This window comes from Nesoenas mayeri (assembly GCF_963082525.1).
Source record: "Nesoenas mayeri genome assembly, chromosome: 7".
NCBI lineage: Eukaryota > Metazoa > Chordata > Aves > Columbiformes > Columbidae > Nesoenas > Nesoenas mayeri.
This window is the reverse complement of record NC_137551.1, coordinates 15,712,675-15,729,690: the sequence shown is the minus strand read 5'-3', so window position 1 is coordinate 15,729,690 and position 17,016 is coordinate 15,712,675. Positions and strand designations below refer to the sequence as shown.

The 17,016-nt window shown below is 36.6% G+C and overlaps 1 protein-coding gene across 8 annotated transcripts in view; it reads right to left on the bottom strand.

The window, feature by feature from the left end:
* Positions 1-17,016, bottom strand: part of KCNMA1 (potassium calcium-activated channel subfamily M alpha 1) — a gene marked incomplete at its 3' end in the record, with an annotated part of 468,462 nt that overhangs the window by 47,749 nt on the left and 403,697 nt on the right. For all 8 annotated transcript variants that reach the window (XM_080347450.1, XM_080347452.1, XM_080347453.1 and 5 more), the window contains 3 exons: positions 16,078-16,171; positions 5,254-5,377; positions 2,121-2,345 (listed from right to left, as the gene is read on the bottom strand). In XM_080347450.1, coding sequence (XP_080203576.1) covers positions 2,121-2,345; positions 5,254-5,377; positions 16,078-16,171 — 443 coding nt within the window. The remainder of the gene's footprint in view (positions 1-2,120; positions 2,346-5,253; positions 5,378-16,077; positions 16,172-17,016) is intronic.

Genomic DNA, 17,016 nt, shown 5'->3' with positions numbered 1-17,016 from the left:
CAATTCTTATTCAGTGATTGCCATCTCCTTTCAGATACCAGCCTCGCTATTTCACATCACTTTCAATAATTTGCAGCATGAAACCTTATGGAAAACAGTATATATCAAAGAGATATGATTTCATCATAGAGTACTAAAAAGTTAGGATATGATTATTCCTGCCACCTTAACTTTGCCCTTTGCGTCTGTACTGTGTACCAAGTAAAGCAGGATTCCTGTGGGCAAAAATAGTACGCAATCATGTAATTAATTAAAGGCTTACTCCTAATGATTTTATGCAAAGGGACAGAATTAAGGCTGCCTGAGGATATTTAAAATTGGCATTTGCCTACTTTTTAAGAGTTTATTCAGCAGCTTAAATGTCTCTTTTAATACAGACTTTAAATGAATTTCCACCTTTTTTTTTTTTTTTTTAAATCAGAACAGATGTTTTTCTATTCAGCTGTAACCACATCCCCATCAGTTTTACCTCATGAACCAAAGCAGAGAGAAGCATTGACTTTGAGTGGCCTCCTTTTAACACATGATTCCTAACAGTATGATCTGAGAAACTTTAGTAGTCTTTTAAATTAGTATAGTTAGATCAGAATGATGTTGATATTTTTAACTTTATATCACCATTTTGAGCCAGATAGGCTGGGGGGAGAGGAAAAAAAAAAAAGGAAGAAAAAGCAGTAAGGAAGTCTGCGTGGTCTTCAGCACCCTTAATTACTGTGTAGGATACAATTCTTTTATATATTCTGTATTTTTAATGGTGCATTAACTATCTAAGCCTTTTAACTTGAAATTAGTCCAAAACTACTCTAAATTTGGGTGCAAACTGATTGGAGAATGTAAAGGTGGTATACATTTCCTTAATGCCTCTTCAGAATTCAGAATGAAAACTTTAAGAATACACATAGATGTACATTATATACTGGATAGTTTGGAAGGAGTAGATGGATTCTGTTCTGTTCCACAGTTCAAGAGTATTATTAATTTAATTCTGATTCCTTAGTCTTTAGTCTTCACAGTGACTGGAATTAAAAGGGATTGGCAGGAAGGGAAGAATATTAACTGACCAAACATGATATTGACACCATTTTTGTGACAGCAGAGAATCTTGTGACACCATCTGTTGTATCAGTTTACAGAAAAAAAGCCAAGGGCTAACACTAAAACTGCATTTACAGTAACAAAGACCTACAGTCTGAATTAATCAGAAAGTGAACGCAGTCTTTCAATTCTATAGCTATTTTACCAATTATTCAGTTTAGGTTACACCCATCATTGATTTATTTAAGTGCTGAAATATAATTATTAATAACTGGTAAATTAATATTGTTTCATTCTCAGAAAAAATATCCAAACTTACTTTACTCTGTAATGTACAGAGCATTCTCTTTCATACTTATACTGTGGGCTTGTTTCCCTCCTGCCTACAGATTTGTGGGTCATTTATAGCTATAACCACCTAAGATCACTCGCTTGGGGGGCTTCATTTGTTTGTTCTGGAGCTCATGCTTCTACATTTTGGACACATAACTGAATGATGATGATATACAGGAGAAAAAGGACTTCTGAATCATGGTTTTAGTGGTTGTCCCTACTAAAATCAATAGGAGCTTTTCAGAGTTTTGCTGTACTTCCACGTGTGAGTTTGGCAGGAGTCAGAAGTGCTATGGCAATACTCCTTATATACTAGGTCAGCCTACAGGATTTTTTGATGAACATAGGTAGATATAATGTAGCTTAAGTAACAATAATATTTTTCAAAGGTTTTGTGGGTATAAATACATAAATAATGTCATAAATAGCTACTGTCATTCTGTCAGGGAAATCACATCGGAACTGGCTACATACAATGCACTACAGTCAATGTTTGATATATAACAGAGCTAACGCATTTGATAGCAGCTGAAATTCATCCGATGAGGATGATGAGGATCTGAACACTGCAGCAAATATCTTCTAATAAGGTCTCACAGGGCTCTGTTTTCATAGACACAGTAAAAGGAAAAATCTAAGTCCTCAGGCCTATAAGTAGACAAAAGTAAAAAAGCCTAAGATCAAAGTCAATACGAATCTGTCCAGTTGGTGTCCTAAATAACAAAGTATCAATAATATGGCTTTGGACTTACAGGCAAGATTGAAACCTTGGGGAAGTTATGTAGTGTCTCCCATTCCCTTCTCAGGTATTCAAGTGAACCCACAAACACAATGTGCTTGAGTTCATGGTAGTGAAAGTTGCTGGCTCGTAAAGGCATCACTAAATTTCTTAATCCAATCAAAGCAGATTTAACATCCCCAAATATGCAAACGACTACATGCCCACTTAAAACTGTCATCGCTGCTTCACTTCGAGTCTAAAAAACAAAACAAAACACAACATAAGACAAGGGAGAAATGAAACAAAGGAAAGCTTAAATCATATATTGAGTTTTAAACCAGGAAAAACACAACTGTCAATATTGTTCATGCACAAAGAAGTGGTTTGATAATAGCTGTTCAGAAGAAAAATTTGTTCTGTTTGCAAATGCTTCAGTGTTTGGGAAGACATTGTACTGGACCGCATTCTGGTCCTATATATATATGTTTCCACACATGTGAATTAAGATTCTGCTTACAATCAAAGTGCCATTGCTTCAGCTAGAAACAGAATTTGACCCACTATGCCTTTAGCCATTAGAAGGATTATAGAAAAAAAGATGCAAAACCATGACTTAGCTGACAAATCACTAGTGTGTTTTCTTCAGGACCAGTTTGAAAAGGAAAATGTGAGTGCCTGTTGTCTTAGCAGGGCTTTGTGGTATTACACATCTTGTGAATTGAGGACCATATTCTCTTAGAGTTAAAGTTCTTATTTTAGGATAAGCTGCTGCTACCCTGAGAAGCAATCAAAGAATGCTTTACATTGTTCTGTTTTACAATGGATGTCCACCATACTCCATGGAGCTTCTCTCAGTAAGAAAAAAATAGCATGCAAGAACATGACTAATGCTAACTTTTCAAGCTCACTGGACTTCCTAGGTATTTGAAAAGACAGAATGAAAAAAGTCTCATGGAGAACATTTGAATGGTATTCCAAATTATCTTCTTGTTTCAGTGACAAGAATACATTTTTGCACTAATTTTGTCAGTGGTAATGTCAGTTGAGCAGGCAACTCAAACACCAAGATGACTAAATAAAGTCATTAGGAAAAAATGACCTTCATTTCTTGAGCCAATCATAGCATTATTGCACTCCATCAATTAGCTGAAGATTCACTGATATTATATTGGCAAGAAGTTGTACACTCTGTACCATACATTACATTACTTGCCAATTAATAAAACTAAGACAATGGTGAACTGCAAAATTTTCCCCTCACTTATGCATAGTTTATGTCCTTTTTCTAAATTATGGAAGCATGACAATGTGCAATACAGGTTAGAATATTCAGCAGAGGAGTTCACCATGTAAGAAGAGTAGGAACTCTGAGTAGAAGTTTTCTGATCAGTTAAAAAAATAAAATGAGCTTTCAGTTTCTCTGGGGCCACTACACTGATTTTCATAAAACTCTATGAAGACAGTAGTCTTGGCCCTTCAAACAGTAGAAGACAAGAGTGAATGCTCAAGTGCAGCATATAAGTTGCTCTATGTCTCTGCCTATGGGTCTGAAACACTCAGACTTTACAAGACAGAGACTGAGTTATGAAAGAAACTATATAAAAAATGTCATTCTATAGTCATTGATATGTATGCAGCCATGTACATTTCACTGTATGTCAAAGTAAGTTCTTACTACCTGATACTGCAGGAATCTCACAGACCTTGGGCATTAAAATTAATTATTTTCTGATTGAGGCATCATCAAGTATCAATTAGAAGGCAACTGGGGGAAATCCCATCATCTTCAAATTATATACTAATTTGTACTTGTGTAGTCTCTAAGGACGACATTAAATTTGTATAGTTATGACGGTAAACATAAATTGTGGACAGTGAGTTTGAAAAGGTGTAGGGAAGCATTTTGCTGGTAGTGTCTTTATTGGTGATGATGCATGAAGCAGAAAGAACCAGGTGAGACTTACAGTTCACAGGCTAGTAGAGGGAAAAACTGACATGGTGTCACCAAGAGATGAAAAATTAGGCACTCCACAACGCCATTTTTGGAGCAACACTTTCCAAAGTGGGACAGCATGTAAAGGTTGTCTGCTAAAATGTGTTTAGAACATGAAAGCAGATTTCTGTCTCTGTCTATTACAAAGTATTGTATAGCAGGGCTGCCTCTCCTTGCCTGCTCAATACATATAAATGCATATATTTAAAGCTGCTCAGCCAAACTGTCTTACAGCCCAGTCTCTAGAATTTGGAATTTACTTGCTCAACTGTTTAAGCACCAATATTGCTATTCCAGGCAATGCCATAGTTATTACAGGAACCCCCAGGGAGAAATAGAGACAAGCTTTTAACCCCTGATTGCTAGAATAAAGCAGGGCTGTCACCATCATCAGCTACACCACGCCACAGTGCAAGAAAATCTAAGTAAGCAGGCTCAGGAAAAGCTTTATGAAGTGCGACAAAGTGAAGATCCACTAGGGAGTTCATTTCAAATATCATCAGTTTTGCATATGAGATCTAGAGTTAGTTACTTGTTACTCTTAGGTATGAGTACATGAACACAAGTGGCACAAACTTTCACCGAACAAAATAGACTGTGATAGGCCTTCTAATTATTTTTAACAACTTGAGTCAGTTTGGTGGTTTCCTCAGTTAAACAAACAAAACAAACATAGACTAGGCTCACTGCAACATGCTAGAGAGGCAGAGTAGTAGTACTACTTACTCTGGCCTATTTAGGCATCTTGAAATGTTGGAAATTGAGAGAGAAGTTCTAAGAGAGCAAAATTCACATAAATAAATGAGAATGCAAAGCAACACTTGCCTGTATTAGAACCATTACTGCCTTGTGTAAAGAGATAAATGGAGTATGTAAACACTTCAATATTTCCAATCTTAATTCTCTAAAGATTTAAGCTCAATATGCAAATTTCAGCTTATGAAAAAAGAAATTCTCTATTTTGGACCAATTTTTATTGTTGCACTTGGCATACAGATTTATATAATCAGAATTTTTGGACCAAAATGCTACCTTTGATTACACTACACTGTGTTTCCAATTTCAATATACTGGATTTAATAATAGCAGCAATTCATTTATTAATCCATTAGACATCAGTTTGATGGTTCAAGTAATCTCTTTTCACATACAGCTTATCATCAATACCTACCAAAATGACCTTTTCAATGTCCTTGGCTGGACACCAATGAAACATCCCTGTAGAGTCATATTTTTTCACATTGGCATCCATATTGTCAATCTGCTCGTTGCCAGGAATTAACAAGGGGTCATGCCTGGGGAAAAACAAGTTGAGGACAACATAAGTGGAAAATATTATGAATTATGGATGGAAAGATATCCCAAGAGCTGTGTACAAAGAGGGGTAAAAGTAAAAAAAATGAAATGTATTTACACTTTAACATGATTTCAATGCAAGCACTTTAAAACAAAAGCTGAAAATAATTATTTTTAAAAAGTTAATTTTTAAGTTTTGGGTGCAGTTTTGAAGATTTTCACCACCAACAATTTAATTTTAAACAGGACTTTCTGACGCCATCACATCTATAAAAGTTGGAGTTTTTTTCTTTACAGTGTCACCTCTCCAAAACAAATACCAGAGCTGCTATTAGCATCTGCAATGAAGTAGAAGGGATAAGAACAGAGCCCCATGCTGACTGACTGGCATAAGTATGGAAAGCCAATTACTTGCTTTTACCACATATAACTTCTGACGTGATGCTCTTCACAGTAAAAGCTTTAACAGGCTGCATTTTAAATATTTTAGCAATTTGCCCAATCATATTTTGCTTTCCCAAACTGAAGCCCTTTAAAGATTCAAAAGTGTGTCATTTTTGAGCAGACTGCCTAACAAATGCCCATATCTAGAATACATGATTTTAATACCAAACAACAATGTCCATTTTCTCTGACAACTCTACCTGTGATAACCTTCTAAGTCTTTTTGCAGCAAGATGTTAAAGCACAAGGCTTCTCAAAGGAGAAGCAAATAAAAGACAATCTTATAAACTTGCTCTCTAGCAATACAGTTACATGTAAGCACAGACACATACAGTTCTTTAATTCATACGCTAAAATCAAACATTAAGCTAAGTACTAAGTGACTCCAGCACTCTCAGATGCCAGTGCGGACCCCTAGGTGATTAAATTATACAATAGCATTAGAATGAGGACTACATTAACAAGGCACATGGCAAACTGACCCTACAATCTTAAATTATAGGAAGGGGCAACACTTTATCTGGCAAAACTAGTCTTTACTTCAGGTTTTTGTCATGAATTCTTGAGATATCCTGATACAGAATTGTAACATTTCAAAGAATAAAATATTTGCAACGTAGGAATGTGTTAAGTACTCTGAGACCAGCAGCCAAATTTTAAAGCAGTTTGCCTTTTGAAGCCTGTTAAAGAAATGCCCATATTGGTTAAACTCTCAAAGCTGGGAACTTTTCTGCTTTTAAAACGCTGAGCCAGAAGACTGTGGCAAGAACATCTCCTCTGCATTGTCTGCTAAAGTAGACTTTGTGTATGATATAGGTTAATTTACCCTGAATATAGTATGGTAAGTTACCATACTTAAAACAGTTACTCTTGCATGCTTAAGAAAGGTATAATCTCTAATTACATTATGGTGATTAATTTGCGTAATTTTATAGCCACTGATTATATATCCATTGAAATCAGTGGAAAATTCTCATTCATTTCACTCAAACAAGCTTAACTCCATAGAAAGTGGCTTAAAAGAGCCTGAGAAACTATTAATACAATGTTTCATTTAAACCATTTAAGAAAAAGCAACGCACTACATGACAAAGGCATAAATCAGTCTCATCTGGAAAAAAGAAATGCTGTGTTTTCAAAGTTTCTTAGATTCACTTAACAGAGATACAGTTCAGTGCATTTCACTATCTACCCACTGGCAGCAGAGGAGTCTCTAGGGGAGTTTCTGACCCTAGTTCAGGTTTAATTTACCTCAATACTATATTTTCTAGTTGTCTTAGGTTCGAACAGAAGTGTGCTATGAAAGGGAAGAAGAATGTGAATCATCAGACATAACTCCCTGTTGAAGTTCTCAGTAACAAATTGTGGTGTGGGCTTTTTTTTGTTTTTGTTTGTTTGTTTTAATCAATACATGCATTTATTTGCAATATGATGAAGTGTTTGGATCCTCTGCTTCACTGCTTGGAGTACGGCAAGGGGGAGCCTTCAAAGAAGCAAAGACGATGCAACGCACAACAAGAAGTTATGCTGTTAGATATTACTGCATGAGTTTAGGAGACTAGATTATTACCTGACAAAGAAATCATGAGAAGCTTTGCGATGCTGTGTGTTTTGGAATCTATAGGTGTTTTACATATAAGTGTGTTTATTAAATTAAAATCTTCTGGGCTACACTATTATTTCAATCTCTATGCAATCAATTTTTCATTCTCAGTAAAGCAATCTCCAAAGATGTCTATGGAGTTTGAAAACTGTTTACTGCTTTGTCCTCAGAAGATACGCTGGCTTATGTACTTAAAAACTAATCTTTGGATATTTTTTTTTTTTTTTTTTTAAATGATCATTTTAAGAAGTAATACAATAATGAAACAGCATTACTACTTTGGACATATATCATCTTGTTAATCCAATGATCTAAACCCATTTTGCAAACACTGAAAATTAATTAAGACAGACACACAGAGGCCAAGTCTGTCTAATCTGCCTAAGGGGTTTGGACACCCTCTTCCCACTAAAATTTACATTACACAAAGCATTACAGTTGTTGGCTTTCCAGCCAAACCATGTACTGAATGTTTCTAGAGTCTCTTTGCCCCTCTCATCATTGGAGATGGCCCTGTCAAGCCATGCTTAAGTCACATTGGCTGGTTACTGTGGAAATGCTTGTATTAGTCCTGCAGCTGTTACGTTCTCCAGGGCTGTAAAGTCATCCACTTGAAAAATTCAAATTATAGGAAGAAAACCACCTCTTATCAATTAAAATCTATAGTGTTTGTTTTAATTGAGATGTTGGCTTTTATGGTTTGTAGTAACCAAAGCATTTGATAATTCCAGCTAGAAAGAGACAGGCTTGTACACCATGCATAGGAGCAAAGGAGCAAAACTTAAATTTCCTTCATCTACAACCCCAGTTTAAAAATAGCTTCTCTGGTTCTTTGGCAGATATTACATACGCATGACTTAAAATGAAGAGCAAAATACCCTCTTTTCAAGGTTTTGAATAGCATATAATGCCACTTATGATCAATTAAACTTGAAAACGATCCTAAATGCCATGCTACAGCTGCAACCCCAAAAAGCCTGCCTGGAAGACAATAGCCTAAAGCAAAACCATAAATCCCACTTCCAGCAAACCTATTGCAAGGAAGTTACTATCACATTTTAAAGAGTGCTGCTTTTCTAGCACATATTTATTATTACCGCAAACTTATTTACTTGGAGTTTTTGAGTCTGGATCTCCCAAGCAATAAATGCGGAGAAAAGACCATACGAGGCTAAATGGCTGCCTCATTAAATTACTATTGTTTAGCATATCCGTGTATTCTGCCACGTTTGTTTTAACCCTCTTGCTGTCATTCACATGCAATTGAGCATTAGAACAACATACCCTCATTGATCTGCAGTGGAACTGCCCATATGTTGAGCACAGGGAAGAAGAGTATGATATGATCAGTAGGGACCGTGGTGATATTTGAAAATAAATTGTAATTTGTTAATCTTTGCGTATCAGTAAAAGAATGTCTTGACTACTTTTTATTCTGCACACACCCCCCCCCCCCAATAAAATTCCCCCTTCTATCAAATCAATGACAAAACACACCTGAAAACACAATTGCTCTTTAACTTGTGTTTGTTAAAGTCTCCAATTATGCCTTTCTCAGGTAGATATAATATATCTAGATTTTGCCAACAGAAAGATGTTTAACAGTCTCCTGCTGAAGATTCAGGATCTTGAAACTCATCTTGTGTGTGGTCTAAGAATTCTGAGTTTTCCTACCTGATTTTGTATGTGGCTGTGAGTTTGAGAGTGTATGCACACACACATACTCAATTTTAGGAGGAAGGAGTGGGTTTGCTGAAGGTAAGATACGAATTGAAGGCACACTAGAGAACATCTCGTGCCTTTGAAATTTCTCCTACAACTATCCTAACAAATTGTGGCAATTAACATGCTGTTAGTGTTAGATGTATGCAGCCAGTGCAGGTGCTAATAACTGAAAAAGCATTTAGAGCTTTTACACCCTGGCTGAATATTTCATGATGTGCTGCATGTTTCACTATTTACTCAGTGGGCCTCTGTCACTTCAATCTTCTCTGACTGCTTTGACTGGTGCTATAAAGCTCAACCAAGACAGAGTGACAGCTTGTCACAGGCAAACTCCACTGATTCCAGCAGCTCACTGGGACTAGCTTTGAAGGTTGTCACGACATTCTGATGGAATTCAGCAAATGTTTTGTGACTAATACACCCAACATTTGTCGGCTACCATTAGCCATTCCCCGTGACCCTCTGCAGTCTGTGTGGATGGCATTAAGTTGTAATGAGAATTTGTTGCCTATGTGTGTTACACCAATGACACTCTCTTACTGATCTTTCCTTTCACTGGTTAATCAGCAATGAAATTGGTAAGGATTCAGTGCCCAGACACACGGGGCTTTAGAGAAGAAAACCCAACGTGACAAGAGAAAGAAAGCCTGCAGTTTACTGTTAAATGCTTTCATTGTAATGTTCAGTAGCTATCCTAATATTGGTTACAATCTCACACTGTCTGACTTTTTTCCTAAATCTACAAAGAAGATTTAGGAAAACTACTAAATACTGTGGTTGGTATCTAGTGCTCTGTGCTAGTTTATGGGCTGAATTACAGTGCCAGGAATACCAACAATTCTCCTTTCTTCCCTCTTGCTCTGCCCAGATGTCACTGAAGTTCTTTTTATCCTCAGAAGCCTTACTGTAGAGTTCATGTTAATTTATCAAGACTACAAAGGACATTGATATAGAGCTCTTTACTTTAAGAATCTTGCTCATTCAAGTATCTTGATACCACAGGACTTGCTCAGTATATGCTTCTGAAGTATGTATCCTCTCACACAGAAAAGTAACAAAATAGTTAATATTAGGCTTTTGTATGAGCAATTTAATGAGGGGGGGGGAGAAGGCACAAAGCCAATGTATCTTCTGGTTTTAATATTTTCCATTTATATTTTCTCAGGCAGCAGAAGTAGCAATCTTTGAGGGGTGGGAGACTGTACTTGAAAATATAATTTCTCCTTTGTAAAAAAATAAACCCACAGTTAAGTGGCATCATAAAATATAGGAGTGTTTTTTGCAAGTTAAATGAAATGTGTAGCCTTTATACCTTATGATAAAAGCTACCAATTTCACCAGTCGAAGTTTATAAGAATTTGTTATTTTCTTTAAACCTGGTTTAAAGCTAAAGAGTTTTTTCTTTCCATTGCCTTGATCTGAGTGGATTTTCTGTTATCCTGAACTTTATAAAAAGCCTGTTGATTTTTTTCTGCTGGAAAATTATCCTTTTCTTTCCTAACACTGCTCTCTCATCTCAAAACACTTGTGCAAGATTTCACAGTACTCTAAAAAAAATAATCTGATATTCTTCTTATTCCCATGGTTTGTAACAAAACTACCAACATGGCAAGAGTCAGAGGGCTAGCATATGCTACCCCTATCATTCAAACCTTTTCATTCTATAATCTTGTTAAAAACAGGCCTAAGAAAACAGTGATTACTGAACTACTCCTGTTGCTCATGTTGGTTGTAGTGAACTTGTAAAATAGAATCAGGAAGTGAAATGTGCTATTAAATACCTGCTGTGTTGCAGCTTAGTTATCATTGAATATCAGCACTGCATAAAGTTAGCCTTGTAAATCCTTAACAAAGGACATAAATTTTAGAGTACATGATCAAAATCTCCGAGACTGAGGGACATCAATATAAACTATTATAAGGGTTAATCAGTGAGTTTCACCTCAACAAACCTTACCTTACCTTTACGCCTGGTTTAGGGGAGTCATAGAAAATGATCAGATTGAACTTACATTACCAGTTTATGGTCAAGAAATGTTCCCTTCTAGACTCCCATCACTTTTTTTTTTTTGGTTCCTATGAGAAAGCTCATAGTTTAAGCTCATGGAAGGACAGCACTACAATGGCAGGGGCAATATTAACCCATCCTGAGTGGCACTAGAAAAAATGTTTGTGTACATTTGAGTGTATGTAACTGGGTGGGTGGATGAGGAGATAAATGCGCACCGCCATTGTTCATATACTTAGAATATTATATCCAACTTCAGGAAAAAAGACAGGAGGATTCCCCTTCAACTTCAGATAAGTAATCTCATTAGGTTTCCAGAAGCATATGCCAAAAAGCTCCCTTTTTTCTGTATCACTTAACTGGGTCTTGACAGCATCTGAGCAGGTTTTATGGTTTGGTTGGGAATTATTTTAGATCCTTGATCAAGAAAAATCTGCAGGCTTATGAAATTCTCCTTGGCAACACACTGAAAAGACAGTGTCCTCTGTCTGATGCCTCTGATTCTTATGTGATCAGGGACACTAATGATAATGACCCTTTGCTGAGTATGCTACTTGTCTAGAGGCCCATGTCAACTACACTACTACATTCAAAGTGGACAGGGACAAACTATTTGTTTGCTCTTCAGGCCCCTTGGGCCCTGTCACATGCTATTTGTTCTTGCATTAAGAGGTAGTTTGACTCAGCTGGGCTGACATTTCCTTCAAGTCAGTGTATTCCACTCATGCAGTAGCAGCTACCAAAGCATTAAGTGCAGACTTGAGCCCCAGCAACAATCCTTTTAAATGGCTTTTTTGATTCATATCCAGGGCTTTTCAGATTTTTACTGGTAATTCTGGAATCCAAAATGACACATTTTTTGTAAAGCTAGATTTGCTATTTGATATTTGGGTGACACAGACTCTTCATATTTAGTGTGGCTGTTCATCGATAACATGCATCAAAGCCTGTGACTGTGAGATGATGAACAGGTGACTTGATGTCACTGCATGACACCAGAGGCGTCAAATGGTTCTACATTTCTTCCCCATCTCATGAAGCAGAAGACCTGATGCGTAATTAATTTGCTACTCATAGATTTCCTTCCACTTTCTATTTTAATTTTACTTTTTGTTGTAATAGCATGACCTTGTGTTTACATGTCCACAGGAGAAGTATCAATTTCTTCCTGTTGGAGTTTAAGTTCTTTTTAAATAATACCTATGTTCTTTTTAGCTTAATGAGACAGACTTCTGTTGATATAAAACAGATATAAAGAACCATGACATTGCAGAGTATTTTTCGCACTAATTTGCATTTGTAGCTATAGTTGGAATTTGAAGGATTCGTTTCCGATTTATTAGATTCTTTCAGTATTGCATCACTGATTCTGCTCATGTTATTTGATGGGAATGCAGGATTCAGTTAGAACAGTGACTTTCCAGATGGTTTGTGATGTATACAAAGAACATCTGTATGCCTACTGTCTATTTATTTCAGTTAGTAATTTATTGGCATTTAAAGAGTATAACATAAAAAAGATAACATGGAAAAAATGTCTTCAATCTAATCGTCTATCATCTATTTATCTATCTGTCTATCTATCTATCTATCCATCCATCCATCCATCCAGACCTTATTTAGTAATACAGCTTTCTACTTTTGTGTGAGTAGATCTCAGAAATTCCCACTTTCTGACTAGGTCTAAATAAGCACCTGTCAGACCTCTTGTCACAATGTCCCAGGGAATCCTTATGATCTAGCTTCTGTCCTCTGTTCTACTCCAGTGGCAGCAGAAGTCAAAGTTTTATCTCATGGCATAACACCCTCTTCCCTGATATGATCGAGTCCCTGTGGAAATCTAAAATCTATACAGCATTTTCAACATTATCTTAATTGTAGGACTGCTCAGAAAGGGATTCTGAAGTTACACGTCTGATTACAATTTATAAGTGAACTTTTCACATATTACTCCTTTACATGCTCTAGACTTTTTGTCCTCCAAGCCCCCTCAAGATCCAGGATAAAAGCTGAAGAAAAGTCTGCAAAGTAGCCAGCTGTTTCTATGGGAGGGACAGGGGTGAAGATGGTTTTGAAAAGGAGCTTTTAAAGTAAATTTAGGAAAAATACTGCAAAGATAAATATCAGCTACAGACATGACAGTGCTTTAGCTGATTTACCTCTTGTTTACTTTTAGCTGACATACACTAAAGATTTCTGGGCAGGAAAGCAAGTACCTGTCACTTCAGGTAATTTACGAGGACACAAAATAGCAGATAATTCAGCCCACCTTTGTTTATCGGAAAGGAGAAAAGTGTTTGGTCATTACACACAAAGCTTAACAGAGTTCTCTTCTGATTCAATCCACTTTCTCCTATTTAGCACTTTGAACCAAAGTTAAGTCAGTGTAGATAAAGGGTAAGACAAAGAGATGGTTTGGTCTGGGGAGAGACTGAGGGTGCCAACACAGGGCTGGTGAATAAATTTAGCAGCAAGAGAGAAGAGGAAGAATATAATATCTGGATTTGGAAGCCTGGCAAGTTCTCCAGTCACTGCTCGACCTGTATTTAGCAATTCTGATGTGCTACTGAGCAGACAGCTCAGGCTCAGGACGACTACTCTCCCTCAGTCCCTCTTCAGCAGGCAATGAAAGCAAGCTCCACTTTGAAAATCTTCCCCCATCATGCAAACTGACACAGGCATGCTTTTCAAAAACCCACAGCCAATCTGTTGATCATTACTTATTTACAAAGGCCTTCGGGCAGAAAGTCCTGTAAAAACCATACTTGATACGGTATACACTAGCTTTTTCTGCTTGTGGAAAAAAGTACCCCTAAGGCTACCTCAAACCATCACTTTCTATTGCACATAAAATGTACCGTGTAACACTAAAGTATTTAATATATATGGTATAATATATCTACAGGAAAGGCATTTGTGTAGAAGTATGTTACCCTGTATTTGGTAATTTGATGTTTTGCTGAAGGCTATGACTTGAAAAAGCCTGCACCTAGTACAGAGGACCTGTCATCTCAGTACCCAAGAGCCAATAGAATAAAGAAGTACCCTTAAGCAGCAAAACTTTGACACAGCTTTGAAGCATATGAAAACAGTATAACTCCCCAGAATTATTATTACTCAAGATCAAAGAAATGAGGCATACTTTACATAGCAAACAGGGACAGTCGGCTCAGCTCCAAATGTTTCAGCTCTTTCCCTCTCTTATTTTTATTTCTATTTCCCCAAAATTAGGATTTGGTGAGGGGGAAAAATCCCCCACATGTATAAAATTTTAAGTGATTAAAACTATTAGTATCAGATAAGAAGACTATCCAAACATAAGTAAATTGAAAACGATGCTAGCATGACAACTGGCACTATAAAAATCAGAAGCTTGCCCGTATGTTCATTTTATTCTTCTTCATAGACTGTAAACAAGCATGTAAATCAGTGTCATATGAGCAAGGCTGAGCTAACAGGAAGGCAGAGAAGTTTTAATGATACATTTAACAGAAATAGATGGTCAATAGGAAAAAAGACATAGCTGGGTGCATTTTCCTCTGTGAATCAATCTCACTTTTGGTTCTGTAGTCTAAAGAGAGATGAAAACAACTTGTAGAAGTTATGTCCTTGAATATGCCCTATATTGTAGTAACAATAAATAAATATAGATGCTTCTGTAACTGTCCAAAGAAAACTTCCAGTCTACTGACTGAAATATAAAGAGGAATATTACCTAGCTGTACCCAGAATCATTAAAGGAACAAAATAATTGTCAACAATACAAGAAAATTAATGAGTGATTTTATATATAGAACTAATTATATATTCATATCATTTTTTTCACATAAGCTCTTTACCTGCAGAGCAGTTACTGTTATACACACACCCAAACTGCCTGAATGTGTCTCTTTATATTTGCAAATAAGTTTACATTTTTACACATATATACATGCAGTGGAAAACCTTTGCTATGATATTTAGTGCTGGATACAACTATGGATTCAGGTTCTAGCCTGGCTACTTCAGATACAGAAAACCAGAGCAGCCTCCTTGTAGAAAACTCCAGGTTTGCTATCTGATCCTGTTTTGACTGACTTGAACAGGCAAAAGGTGATGCACAGTGAGACAGAATGGAAATGCCATATTATTTTAGTAGGTTCCAATTTCTTGTTGCAATTCTAGTCTTAACCAATGTCTTAGAGGTAATTTGTCCTATGGAAGGAAACTACATAGTTATATAAAGAAATACTGGTGTAAAATAATGTACACACATCAACAGGGGACAAATATCACTAACAAGATGATGTTTTCATCACCCACTTTTAGAGTACATACTACCCTTTTAAAAATCCCTGTATTTCATAATTAATGTGCTTTTAGCCTGAGTAAAACTGCATTAGTTTTGAACTTTGCTTTGGCAAGTACATAGATTATTAGACTTTTTTTATCAGTCTAAATCAATTAACAGAAATTTGATTTCAATCGACAGGATAAAAGGAAGGTAATATTCAGGTTCATTTTTGATTGTGATGATACATCTCACATATGGCCTTAAGTACAGAAAACAGTACTCAGAGGGAATCCAACAAAAAGAGAATTGCCTGAGGCAAACTAACCACATGAGTTCCCCTGATTGGTTAGTGCTATCATTAGTGCCACTGCTGTTTAAGAACTACACACGGACAGGACAGGGTGACAGCTAAGACTTTAAAGCCTATGTATTTTTCAAACAGCTTTTCAAACTGTTTTTCATGACAGAATTTTTTTCAGCTCTATCATTAACTGCTGACAAGCTGACAGAATAAATACTTCAGCCTTTCAGAAACCATCTAACAACCTTTTTTTTCCACTCCCTCCCCTTATTTTTGATGTGGGGGGGAGGAGAAGAGGAAGGAAGAAAGAAAGGAGATGAAGATATGAGTTTCTTACAGTCTTACCTCATCAATTTGGGTGAGGAGTTGGGTGAATTTCGCATGCCTCCATTTCGCTGCTTTTTTTTGGGTGATAGTGTTGACGGCTGCTCATCTTCAACTGGAAATATAAGGAACTCATGAGATTAAGTACTGCTCTAAGTGCAATATGATATACAAGTGAAGTAGCAAAGAACACACACTCTATGTCCATTCACGCACTGATACTTCTTTGCTAACATAGGCCCAACGGTAATAAAAATCAAATACATGTTAGTCAAAGAGATTGGTTTGAAGGAGAAGCAGAGAAGAATACCAGGTTTTTGAACATAAGCGTTCAAATTGGTTTCATACTTCAAAAACAAAGGGGGGAAACCACATTCGGGTTATTCTTAGAGTTATTTTCAGTTAATCTGCACTACAAAAAAGTAGAATTAGTGCTCTGCTATATTTCCAGAAAGATGAAGTACTATTTGCAATACCAACATAACAGCTGCCAGCCTGCATTTGCTAATGAACTAGACACCAGTTGGTTCTTGCTCCTCACATGCCAAACAACAGAGTCTTCATGAAGAGATGTAAAATATTCAATGCCTTGATGTTCAATGATTCAGTTAGTTGGGAATGTGAACGCAGTCTGCCATTGTGCACAGATCTCCAGCACAAGTCAGACCTCATCGCTCTACCCTTCTCACAAAAGGGAGTTTTAACAGGAGTGAACAGAATGAGGTTGAATGAAAGTAGGAAGACAATACCTGTATAACAGAGGATGCATGTGTTATGCAATCTTTTAATGAGGATGAGGTGCATTTTCAATGACAGATCAATCTCTAGATGTAAAATCTCTTACAGTTTTGCCAACTCTCGGATAACCTATGTCACAATACGTATTGCTTAAACAAGTGCAGCTTCTTAATAATGCATCTACTAGAATTAACCATCATCTTCACTGTTTCAGGATTGTTA